The sequence below is a fragment of the Grampus griseus genome (assembly GCF_964374135.1).
Source record: "Grampus griseus genome assembly, chromosome: 5".
NCBI classification, from domain to species: Eukaryota; Metazoa; Chordata; class Mammalia; order Artiodactyla; family Delphinidae; genus Grampus; species Grampus griseus.
The window spans coordinates 141,307,391-141,320,993 of NC_138998.1; the positions used below are offsets into that span (position 1 = coordinate 141,307,391).

Genomic DNA, 13,603 nt, shown 5'->3' on the forward strand with positions numbered 1-13,603 from the left:
CTTATCAAACAAATAACCAAAATGAAAATGATACTATGCTAGAAAAGAACAAAAACACAACATTCTCAATTTTATTTGCCAATCAACAGGACCTACAGAGCCACACAGCACAGATGGACCAATTTCTGCCTCCGTGAATTTTAAACTGCCTTCTACAACATTTCTCTGGTTCTGATGAGCCAGGTTCCACAATATGTCGGCTCGTGAAATTCAAGCAACTGTGCCTTCCTGTGAGCTCCTTCGTTCAGCCTCAGCCATACACTGCACATTGCTGACAAAAGAAACATGAAGTTATTCCAAACTGCCAGCAAGCAGAAACAGCATACGGACGTGTATGGGACGCCTGCAAGTGTTTCTGCTCCTACAGGATGCCCAGAGACCACGGGCCTGCAGCGTCATCCTGAGGGACACAGCATGCGCTGCTATGCCTCTAGGAGTGCCAGAGAGGGAACCGCACTCACACGTTGTGACACCTGTGAGAAACGGAGCACATCCTCCGCTGTTCTCTGTGGTTGAGAAGGACACATGATGAGGGGCCTGGTACACATACCCGTGCACATTGTTTAAAGAACTCCAAGCAGCTGCATGTGCTCTAATCTATGAGGCCCTTGTCATGATACTGTTATAGAAAAACTGGACTCCTGAGCTCATAGCCAAAGGACGCAGAACAATGTAAGGAGGGTTTTTTCCACCAACCACGGGCGTATGCATTGTAATATACACCTTCCTAACATCAAGTTTATAATATTTCAGAAAACAATAATTGTAGCACACCAATGATTCTTCTTTCTTTACTCAAAAATAAAAGAGGCACAAAAATATAGAACTAAAATGTCCAATATCATCTGAAATAGCAGGTTCACCAAAAGATTTAAAGGTAAACTTGAACTGGTGGGGGGAATTAATTATAATTATTAGAGAGCCGAATGAACTGTTTTTCAAGAAAGGTATCTCAGGAAAACGCTGACCAACGGGGTAGGCGGTTATTCAACCTTCCGCTTTTAGGGGGAACCGACAGGTCTCAGGGTCTCCTGGGCAGCAGGAGCCACTCTGAGAAGGCCCTCTTCCGGATGCAGCTGATGTGGGTCTTCACGGAAGAATAGACCCTTTCTCAGGCTCACCTCCGGCAAAATTAACCCACCACCCACAAGCAAGTTCACTTCCAGGAGCAAGTCAGGTGGGCACATCTCAGGACACAGCCGTCTCTAGGCATCACATTTGCTATCTGTAACACATGGCACACGGCTGGTGGCTTTAGAAGACAAAGTGGGGACCCAGGGAGAGGATGCCGGCGCTGAGCACCCTTACGCATCACGCTCCAGAGTGCGCAGGTCCTCCAGGAGCTCCTGGGCCACGGCCTGCAGGTGAGGGTTGCGGCTCTTGGCCATGGCCAGGATGCGCTGCAGGGGCAGGGAGCTGCGGATCTCCGAGGCCGTCCTGGAGAAGACTTCTGGCTCCAGCACCACAGACTGGACAAGGCGCAGCACGTGAAGACACACCTCTGTGTCCGGGTCTAGGGGGAAAGAGGTGACACTTCTGGTTAGAATAAAACCTACAGGGACCTTGGGGCAGAATCCACCCCTCAGGGGTTCTTGGCCTCTCTGAATGATGGATGTGACAGTTTAGTAAACTATGAGCTGACCCCAAACAGTGTCACTTCCTGATGTGAAAGCTTAGCTCATAAGAGGAGCATGACAATGGCATCCTCTAGTAACATCCCACCTTCAAATATCACAGTCACATAACTCTAAAATGCTGAACTGAAAATATGAGGGCTTTTCATGTAGCTTTCTGTAATTCTGCCCAGTTATAAGATTGCTTTAAGAGGTATTACTTCCTTTTCACTCCAAGTGCAGCAAAGCCCCGAGAGACCACATACAGATATGGCATCTCTTCAGGCCACTGAGTTCCGCAAAGTCACAGCTGCAACACTCAAAGCGAATTCCGTTTTCCCGTGTGAATGCTCTCTGGAGTTACAGAACCTGGCAGCCCTGCATATACTGTAGCAGCCACTAAAAAGCAGCTGGACTGAAACAACGGCCCAACACAAGTTATAACCTTTAACCACCGGGGATCCAATTCTCCTCACCACGTCTCTCTACTGGGAGCCTTTAACATGCCACTGATTCTTGATTAGATATTGTAATTGGAACCAGACTCAAAATCAGTACCTCCTTCTTAGCACTACACTTTAAAAACCTTTTAAGAAGTAAGTGGACTGAGAGAGTAGACTGAGGAAACCCTCAGTGGGAACTGCCACAGCACCAAGGCCCCCGGAGCCCTTCCCCACTGAACGAGCGCTACCAGGGCTCAGTGAAGACTGCCGTGTTGGGAAGCGGAAAAAAACCCCTGTCCTACCCTGGGCCCAGACCGTTGAAGTGCTCCTATTCGGGGGAAGGGGAAGGAAACTTGCTCTGGCACAAAAACTGCCAAAGACACAGGCAGAGCGGCTGCCACAGGGAGGAGGACAGGATCACGGGGAAGGCGCCACTCAGATGCAGGTGGATGGGAGCCGAACCAAAACAACAGAGAACTCCCCTGCGTCCTCCAGCCTAGCAAAAGCAGTCAACGGCAGCAGCGGGAGGGGCAAGAGGATGGAAGGAGACCCCTCCTGAGGCACAGACCCAAAGGGAAGGCCCGCAGCTGGGGGTGGAGACTGACAAAGGACTGGCAACTCAGTCCTCACCCGCAGCACAAGGAAGGAGAAGACTGGAAACCAGCGGCACAGAGGTCACCACAGTGACAAAACCCACACCAGCCCAACGCCCACACCGACAGCCCCACAGAACAGGAGGTGTAAACACTCTCTGTGTACTTCATTCTCTCCTGCAGAGGTTGGCGCACTGTGGCCCAAGGGCCAAATCCAGCCCAGGACCTGTTTCTGCACAGGCTGTGAGCTAAGGTTGGTTCTTACATTTTAAAGTTATCTTAAAAGAAAACAAAACAGAAGAATAATATGCAACAGAAACCACACATGACGCTCAAAGCTCAAAGTATTTAATAGCTAGCTCATTACAGGAAAAGTTTGCTGACCTCTGCTCTGCTGCCCTCCACACAATGCCCAACACTCAATCAGAAATTACAATGACAAAGCAAGGGAAACAAAACCCCACTGCAGTAATAAAGTAATCAGCAGAGCCAGACTCAGAGATAACCCAGATTTAGAAACAATTAGAAAAGGAATCTGAAATAAATACGATTAATAGATGGGAAAGCACTGCTTTAGGGTTCTTGCAGTATACCTGAAGCAGTACAATGTTATTTAAAGATTTTTAATGTTTCAATTGAAAATCTTCAACTAACTGTGATTAATTAATATAATTAATGAATCACAGTTAATTAAAGATTGTATTGTAAACCCTAGGGAAAATACTAAAAAGAGTTTTTAAAATGTAAATGATAAGCCAACAGTGCAGATAAAATAGAATATTAAATAATCCAACAGCGGATAAAAAAGAGGAAAAAAGAAACAACTAGAAATATTTCTGTATTTCTATATACATTAGATGAAAACCGTATAAATACACTGCTTAAAAGACAGAGAATGCACAAAACGTCAAGACCCAATTATACACTGTCTACAAGACACCCAAGATAAATATAAAGACACAGGTTAAAAATAAAAGAATAAAATCATGCCATGCAAACACTAATTAAAAGAAGTCTGCAGAGCCTATATTATTATCAGACAAGGTGGACTTCAGAACAAAAAATATTACCATGGATAAGGAGGGATTATAATTGTATAATTGTATAATTATAAAGAAGTTAATGCATCAGAAAGACATGACAGTCTTAATTAGGCATGTACCTAACAACAGAGCTTTAAGAGAAACAAAGCACAAGATGCTAGAAATCCAAGTGCAAATAAATTCACAATCAGAGGTTGGAAACTTTAATACTTTTATTTCCATTACTGATTTTAAAAAAGAAAGAAAATCAGTGAAGATACAGAATCCCTGAACAACACTATCAACCAACTTGACCAAATATACATTCAAAAGGATTCAAAGTACGTTCTGTGATCACAAGGAATTAAGTTAGAAATAACAGAAATATATAATACATAACAGAAAATAACAGAAATACAAAATAAATAACAGAAAAATATGCGAAAAAATCTCCAAATATTTGGAAATAAAACAACATACTTCTAAATAATGTATGGATCAAGAAGGAAGTCATAAGGAAAACTAGGAAATACTTTGAATGAAATGAAAATGAAAACACAGTATCATAATTTATAGATGCAGTTAAATCACCGCTTATCAGGGGAAATTATAGCACTGAATGCTCATATTGGAAAAGACCAAAGGTCTCAAATTAGTTACCTTAGCTTTCATCTATAAAAAAAAAGAAAAAATCAAACCCAAAACATGCCAAAGGAAGGTAATAATAAAGAGCAGAAATCAATACAAATGAGGACAAATAAAAAACAACTGGGGAGAAAACAGTAAACCCAAAAGGTGACCCTGTTAAAAAAAATCTATAAAATTGATAAAACTCTAGCCAGGCTACACAAGGAAACGGGGAAGGAAGAAAGGACAGACACAGATTACAAATTTGGGGAATGAAAGAGGAGAAATCACTATAGAACCTACAGATATTAAAGGAATAATAACGGAATATTATGAAGAAATTTGTGCCCATAAATTTTGCAACTTGGACGGAATGGACAAACTGCTTGGAAGACATAAACTACTAAGATTCGTTCAAAAAAAGAATCTCTGGAGCAGGGGACATTAGGCACAATTGAAGATGGAGGTTCTGTCTGGAAAACACATTGGATTAAGCTAAAACATACCCACAAATTCTAAGATGCTCCTTCTTCCCCTCCTCCGTTCCTATAGTTGGATGAGTCTTCTCTGGGCAATCTGAGCAACCCAAGAGGAAACATCTAAAGATACTGACCTGTGGGTTCCCAGTGAATGGCTGAGAATGGCTGAGCCAGCTCACACTACAGTGAAGTTCACAAGCCCCACTCACATGCTCAGGGCTTCCAATTGGCATTATAAATCCCACCCTTAAACACAAGCACAAAACGATGCATTACCAGACACCTGAGAAGAAGATAATTATCATTTTCAACAAAAACAAAAGGAGGACAAAAGAAAGACTAGGCAATGAGAAGAAAACTTTTTTTAAACTTTATTAATCTCCTCCTCAAGGAGATTTTTTAAAAAGTTGTATTATCCATTAAGCAAGAATGGGATGCTAGTTTTTTAATTCCAAAAAATAAAAAGGCAGCTGGAAATTAAGTGCACGATAGTAGAGATGAAGACTTCAATAGGCAGTATGGAAAATAAAGTAGAGGAAATCTCTCTAAAGCGGTACGAAAGACAAAGGGATGCAAACACTTCCAAAAAAACTGAGGAGGAGGGAATGCCTCCTAACTGATTTTATGAAGCCTATATTACCCTGATACCAAAACCAGGCAAGGACAACACAAAAAAGAAAACTGCAAGCCAATATTCTCTGATAAACACAGATGCAAAAATCCTCTATAAAATATTAACAAACTAAATACAAAAAATACATTAAAAGGATCATACACCACAATCAAGTGGGATTTATTCCAGGGATGCAAGAATGGTGCAACATCTGCAGATCAATCAATGTGTTACAAGACATTAATAAAATGAAAGGTACAAATCATATGATCATCTCAGTAGATGCAGAAAAAGCACTTGACAAGATTCAACATTAACTTATGATAATAACTCTCAATAAAATGGGTAGAGAAGGAGCATAACTCAACATAACAAAGGCCTATGACAAACCCATAGCTAACATCATACTCATTGGTGAAAAACCGAAAGCTATCCCTCTCTAAGATCAGGAAGAAGACAAGGATGCCCACTCTCACCACTCGTATTCAACATACTATTGGAAGTCCTAGCCAGAGCAATTAGGCAAGTAAAAGAAAATAAAAGGCATCCAGTTTGCAAAGGAAGAAATAAAACTGTCACTGTTTGCAGAAAAATGATTTTACATAGAGAAAACCCTAAAGAGTCCACACACACACACACAAAACTGTTAGAAATAATAAACAAATATAGTAAAGTTCCAGGGTATAAAATCAATATTAAAAGATCTGTTGGGTGTCTTTACACTAAGAACAAACTATCAGAAAGAAAAATTAAGAAAACAATCCCATCTGCAATTGCAACAAAAAGAATAAAGTACCTAGAAATAAATTTAACCAAGGAGATGAAAGACCTGTCCACTGAAAACTATAAGACACTGTTGAAAGAAACTGAAGAAGACACAAAGAAGTGGAAAGATATCCCATGCTCATGTATTGGAATGTTATACATTGTTAAAATGTCCATATTACCTAAAGCAATTCCTATCAAAATTCCAATGACATTTTTCACATTAATAGAACAAACAATCCTAAAACTTATATGGAAACACAAAAGACCCTGAATAGCTAAAGCAATCCTGAGAAAAAGAAAAAAGCTGGAGGTATCACATTCCCTGATTTCAAATTATGCTACAAAGCTATAGTAATCACAACAGTATGGTTTGGGCAGAAAATCAATGGATAGATAGATCAATGGAACAGAATTGAGAGCCCAGAAATAAACCCACACATAATATGGAAAATTAATTTACAACAAAGGAGCAAAAAACATAAAATGGAGAAAGGATAGCCTCTTCAATAAGTAGTGTTAGGAAAATTGGACAGCCATATGCAAAAGAATGAAACTAGACCACTATCTCACACAACACACAACAATCAATTCAAAATGGCTTAAAGATTTGAATGTAAGACCTCAAACCACAAAACTCCTAGAAAAAAAAAAAACAGTACATTCTTTGACACTGGCCTTAGCAATATCTTTCTGAATATGTCTCCTCAGGCAAAAGGAACAAAAGCTAAAATAAACAAATGGGACTACATCAAACTAAAAACTTATGCATAGCAAAGGAAACCATCAGCAAAAAGAAAAGGCAACCAACCAAATGGAGAAGATATTTGCAAAGCATATATCTGGTAAGTGGTTAATATCCAACATATATAAAGAACTCATACAACTGAATATAACACACATACTCACACACATAAAAGCCTGATTTAAAAATAGGCAGAGGAGCTGAACAGACATTTTTCCAAAGAAGACATACAGATGGCCAATAGGCACATGAAAAGATGTTCAACATCACTAATTACTAGGGAAACGCAAATCAAAACCAAAATGAGATACCACCTCGTGCCTGTTAGAATGGTTATTATCAAAAAGGCAAGAAGTAAGTGTTGGTGAAGATGTAGAGAAAAGTAACTCTCATGTACTGTTGGTGGGAATATAAACTGGTGCAGCCACTCTGGAAAACAGTATGGAGGTTCCTGAAAAAATTAAGAATAGAACTACCAAATGACCCAGCTAGTCCACTCCTGGGTATTTATCCAAAGAATACAAAAACACTAATTTGAAAAGATATCTGATCTCCTATGTTCATCACAGAATTATTTACATTAGCCAAGATATGGAAACCTAAGTGTCCACTGATGGATGAATGGATAAATAAGATGTGATGTGTGTCTGTGTCTGTGTGTGTGTGTGTATATATATATATATATAAAATATATGTGTGTGTGTGTATAAATATACACACACACACACAATGGAACACTACCCAACCATAAAAAAGATGAAATCTTGCCATTTGAGACAATATAGGTGGACCTTTAGGGTATTATGCTAAGTGAAATAAGTCAAAGACAAATACTGTACAATTTCTCTCATATGTGCAATTTTTTAAATGAACAAACCAAGCCAAACAAAAACAAACACAGATACAGAGAACAGAGTAGTGGTTACCAGAGGGGAAGTGGGTGGGGAAGAGAAAAATGGGTAAAGAGGGTCAACTGTATGGTGACAGAGGGAAACTAAACTTTTGGTGGTGGGCATGCTGCAGTGTATGCAGAAGTCAAAATATAAATTTGCACTCATGAAACATATAATGTTATAAATCCATAAAAAATAAATAACTAAATCTCTTTTAGAGAAAAAAATTCCTATGGGCATTTTTTCCAGTGTTTGTCATTTTTTTAAAAAATTTAAAAATTTAAAGAATTTTTTTTATTGAGGTATAGTTGATTTACAATATTAGCTTCAGGTGTACAACATAGTGATTCAAATTTTTATAGATGATGCTCCATTTAAAGTTATTATAAAATATTGGCTATATTCCCTGTGATGTAAAATATATCCTTGTAGCTTATTTATTTTATACATAGTAGTTTGTACCTTTTAATCCCTACGCCTATCTTGCCCCTAACCTGCCCCTCTCCCCACTAGCAACCACTATTCTTTTCTATATATCTGTGAGTCTGTTTCTGTTTTGCTATATTCATTCATTCGTTGTATTTTTTAGACTCCACATATAAGTGATAAAACAGTATTTGTCTTTCTCTGGCTGACTTACTTCACTAAGCATAATGCCCTCCAGGTCCATCCATGTTTTTGCAACTGGCAAAATTTCATTCCATTTTGTGTGTGTGTGTGTGTGTGTGTGTGTGTGTGTGTGTGTGTGTGTGTGTGTGTGTATATGCATGCCACATCTTCGTTATCCATTCATCTGTTGATGCACACTTACGTTGCTTCCGTATCTTGGCTACTGTAAATAATGATGCTATGAACATTGGGATACATATATCTTTTTGAATTAGTGTTTTTGTTTTCTTCAGGTATATACTCAGGAGTGGAATGGCTGGATCATGGGCTGGTTCTATTAGGTTGGCCAGAAAGTTCCTTCGCCTGTTTGAACGAACTTTCCGGCCAACCCAATATCTTGAGCTTTGAGGCACCTCCATACTGTTTTCCACAGTGGCTGCACCAATTTATATTCCCAGCAAGCATACAAGAATTCGCCTTTCTCCACATCCCCACCAACATCTGTTATTGGTGGTCTTTTTGATAATAGCTGTTCTGACAGGTGTGAGGTGATAGCTCATTGTGGTTTGGTTTGCACTTCTCTGATGATTAGCAATGCTGAGCATCTTTGCATGGGCCTATTGGCCATCTGTATGTCTTCTTTGGAAAAATGTCTATTCAAGTCTTCTGCCCATTTTTTAATTGGGTTCTTTGTGTTTTGATATTGAGTTGTATGAGCTGTTTATATATTTTGGATTTAATCCCTTATTAGTCATATCATTTGCAAATATTTTCTCCCATTTAATAGGTTGTCTTTTCATTTTGTCAACAGTTTCCTTTGCTGAGCAAAAGCTTTTAAGTTTAATTAGGTACCATTCAGGGTTTTTGTGCTTTTGTTTCCTTTGCCTTAGGAGACAGATCCAAAAAAAATTACTATTATTTATGTCAAAGAGAGTTCTGCCTATGTTTTCTTCAAGGGGTTTTATGGTTTCCAGTCTTACATTTAGGTTTTTAACCCATTTTGAGTTTATTTTTGTATATGGTATAAGAAAATATTCTAATTTCATTCTTTTACATGTAGCTGTCCAGTTTTCCCAGCACTACTTATTCAAGAGATTGTCTTTCTGCCATTGTATATTCTTGCTTCCTTTGTCATAGATAAATTGACCATAAGTGTGTGGCTTTACTTCTGGGTTCTCTATTCTGTTCCATTGATGTGTCTCTTTTTGTGCCAGTACCATACTGTTTTGATTACAGTAGATTTGTAATATAGTCTGAAGTCAGGGAGTATGATTCCTCCAGCTCCATTATTCTTTCTCAAGATTGTTTTGGCTATTCAGGGTCTTTCTGTTTCCATACAAATTTTAAAGTTATTTGTTCTTGTTCTGTGACAAATGCCATCAGCAATTTTGATGGGGATTGCACTGAATCTGTAGCTTGCCTTGGGTGGCATGGAAATTTTAACAATATTAATTCTTCCAATCCATTAACATGGTATATCATTCCCAACTGTTTGTGTTGTCGTCAATTTCTTTCATTAGTGTCTTACAGTTTTCAGTGTACTGGTTTTTACCTCCTTCATTTTATTCCTAAGTATTTTATTCTTTTTGCTGTGATTGTAAATGAGATTGTTCCCTTAATTTCTCTTTCCTATCACTCCTTGTATAGAAATGTAATAGATTTCTGTATATTAATTTTGTATCTTGCAACATTACCAAATTCATTGATGAGTTCTAGTAGTTTTTTGGTGGTGTCTTTTCTGTGTACATGCATCATGTCACCTGCAAACAGTGACAGTTTTACTTCTTCCTTTCCAATTTGGATTCCTTTTATTTCTTTTTCCTATCTGATTGCTGTGGCTAGAACTTCCCCAATCAGTATTTTTATTTGACCTACTGGGGAAAAGTGTCAGCTTAACAATATAGAATCTTCTCAGCCAAAAAAGGATTTATCTTTCCATTTATTCAAGTTTGTTTATCTTCATCAATAGAATTTTCAATAAAAGATAAAAAAAATAAGCAAAGAGATGAACAATAGGAGAAAAAGAAGAGAGGCCCAACACCAAATATTAGATATTCCAAAAAGAGAAAACTGTGTCAGCAGATAGGAGGAGATCACTCTATAATGATTCAGTAATTCAAAATAATTTTTTAAAGATTCCTAGAATCAAAAGATATGTTTCTAAACTGAAAGGTCCCTTTCAGTTTCCAGCAAAATTGATAAAAGTTACATCTAATACACCAGGTGTATCAACATAAAATTTAAGTTCAGAAAATGAAACAAAGAGAAAAATCTACACGTTTCTAGAGGGAAAACACACCATATACAAAGAATCAGGAATCAAAACTTCTCAACACTGGACATTAGAAGATAATGGAATGTTGCTTTCAAAATTCAGAAATAAAAAGTAATTCTAACCTGGAATTCTATACCCAGCCAAACTCTGACTATTATAGGTGAGGTAAAATAAAGACATTTCGGATATAAGATATCTTAGAAATTCTGTCTCCTCAATTATACTTCAAAAACAAACAAACTCATAGAAAAAGATCAGATTTGTGGTTACCAGAGGCAGGGAGTACAGGAAGGGGGAATTGGATGAAGGTGGTCAAAAGAACAAATGTCCAGTTATAGGATAAATAGGTACTAGGGATATAATGTACGACATGATAAGTATAATTTATACTGCTGTATGCTATATATGGAAGTTAAGAGGGAAATTCCTAAGAGTTCTCATCGTAAGGAAAAAAATTTTTTTCTATTTCTTTAATTTTGTATCTGTATGAGATGATGGATGTTCACTACACCTACTGTAATCATTTCATGGTGGGTGTAAGTCAAATCATTATGCTGTATACCTTAAACTTATACAGTGCTGTATGTCAACTACATCTTAATAAAACTGGAATAAAATTTTTTTAATTAAAAAAATAAAATAAAATAGGGCTTCCCTGGTGGCGCAATGGTTACGAATCTGCCTGCTAATGCAGGGAACACAGGTTTGAGACCTGGTCTGGGAAGATCCCACATGCTGCGGAGCAACTAAGCCCGTGAGCCACAACTACTGAGCCTGCGCTCTAGAGCCCGTGAGCCACAACTATTGAGCCCATGTGCCACAACTACTGAAGCCTGTGTGCCTAGAACCCGTGCTCCGCAACAAGAGAAGCCACTGCAATGAGAAGCCCATGCACCGCAACAAAGAGTAGCCCCTGCTCACCACAGCTAGAGAAAGCCTGTGCACAGCAACGAAGACCCAACACAGCATAAAATAAATAAATTTACAAAGAAAAAAAAAACCCACAATAAAATAACCCCCGTCAGACTGGCTAAGGTGAAGAAGGCTGACAGTAGCAGGGGTGGTGAGAATGGAAAGGAGGCAGAAGGCTAACATGCTGTAGGTCAAATTTACACTGGGTACAACCATCTTGGAAAACAGCCCTGCACAAGCTATAGAGTTGAAGACACACTTCCATAGATCAAAACTTCCATTATTTTTTAAAAATATATTTATTGATTTTATTTATCTATTTTCCTTATTGTTTTGGCTGCGTCGGGTCTTAGCTGCGGCCTGCGGGACCTCTCCTTATGGCACACGGCCTCTTCTTTGCGGCACTCGGGCTTCTCTCTAGTTGTGGCGTGGGTTTTCTCTCTCTAGTTGTGGTGCATGGGCCCAGGGCACATGGGCTCTGTAGCTGTAGCATGCAGACTCCGGAGCATGTGGGCTCTGTAGTTTGTGGCACACAGGCTCTCTCGTTGAGGCGTGCGAGCTCAGTAGTTGTGGCGCGCGGGCTTAGGGGTCCCGTGGCACGTGGGATCTTAGTTCCCCAACCAGGGATCAAACCCGTGTCCCCTGCATTAGAAGGTGGATTCTTTACCACTGGACCACCAAGGAAGTCCTGAAACTTCAATTTTTTTAAACAGACACCCAACAGGAAAATATGCACGTTTACCATAGACAGGCACAAGAATTTCTGGTGCAGCATTATTTGTAAAACCTGCAAACCTGAAACAAGTCAAGTGTCCAATCCAAATGGTAAATGGATAAACTCATATAATGAAATATTATACAGCAGTGGTTCTCAACCAGGGTGGGGCACTTAGCCCTGCAGGGAACATGTTTGGTTGCCACAACTGGGGGCGGGGGTGCTACAGGCACCTAGCGGTGATAGGCAATGAACAGGCAACAGCACCAGGAACCTACAAACAAAACGTAAATGAGGACGCCGACACAAAACATGAGACTCCCCTGACGTCAGGTTCAATGCAGGAGGGAGCAGCAGGGGTCAGGAGGGACAAAGGGATCCCCGTGTGCTGGCGACTTCCCACTCCTCAGCCTGGTGGTTTTAATAAGTGCTCCTCGCAACAGTTCTCTCAGCTTGGCCTGTATGTCTTGTGTATTCTTCTCTAAATATGTTACACTTGTTAAACTTATTTTGATAAAGGAAGGAAGGGAAAGAGGAAGAAAGGGGAGAAGGCAAGGAGGGGGAGAGAAAGAAAAATAACAACTTGCCAAAGTCAATCCAGAGATGCTCTTCCCAGGCCCCCCAACTCCTGCGGTCCACCCCGCCTACCCACTCGGGCCCACACGGATATCTCTCCTCCCTGGACCCCTGCTCTGCTGGGAGTGCCACTGCCTGGCTCAGGTCCCAGCCTGACCACTTGATCCCTGGGTGGCATTAGTAGTGACCTCACAGGGCCGGTGAGGGGATGATATAGTGAAGTGCAGGTAACAAGCTCAGGATAAGGCCTGGCACAGAGCAAGCACTCAGCAATGTTAGTTATCATCAGCATCTCATTAAGTACTCTGGACCATCTCAAATTAGTTCTTTTAAGGCTTGCCTTCTGTGATGGTCAATTCTATGTGTCAAATCGACTAGGCTAAGAGATGCCCAGAGCTGGCAAAACATTATTTCTGAGTGTGTCTGTAAGGGTTTCCTTGGAAGAAATCAGCGTTTGAATCCACAGACCAAGTAAAGAAGGTCACTCTCCCCAGTGTGGGTGGCGTCGACAATTCACTGAAGGCCTGAATAGAACAAAAAGGCAGAGGAAGGGTGAATTCGCTCTGGCTGCTTGAGTGGGACGTCCATCTTCTCCTGCCCTTGGACATGGCGCTGCTGGTTCTTGGGCCTTTGCACTTGGGACTGAACTACAGCACTGGCTTTCCTCGTTCTCTGGCTTGCGGACAGCAGATCATGGGACTTCTCGGCCCCCATATAAATCTC

The 13,603-nt window shown here is 40.0% G+C and overlaps 1 protein-coding gene across 1 annotated transcript in view; it reads right to left on the bottom strand.

Annotated features, from left to right (window-relative positions):
• Positions 1–859: 859 nt before the first annotated feature.
• The window catches only part of HSF2BP (heat shock transcription factor 2 binding protein), an 81,353-nt gene continuing 68,609 nt past the window's right edge, over positions 860–13,603 (bottom strand). The window contains exon 8 of the mRNA XM_082654344.1: positions 860–1,513. Within this exon, the coding sequence (XP_082510470.1) occupies positions 1,305–1,513 (209 nt within the window). The 3' untranslated portion in view covers positions 860–1,304. The remainder of the gene's footprint in view (positions 1,514–13,603) is intronic.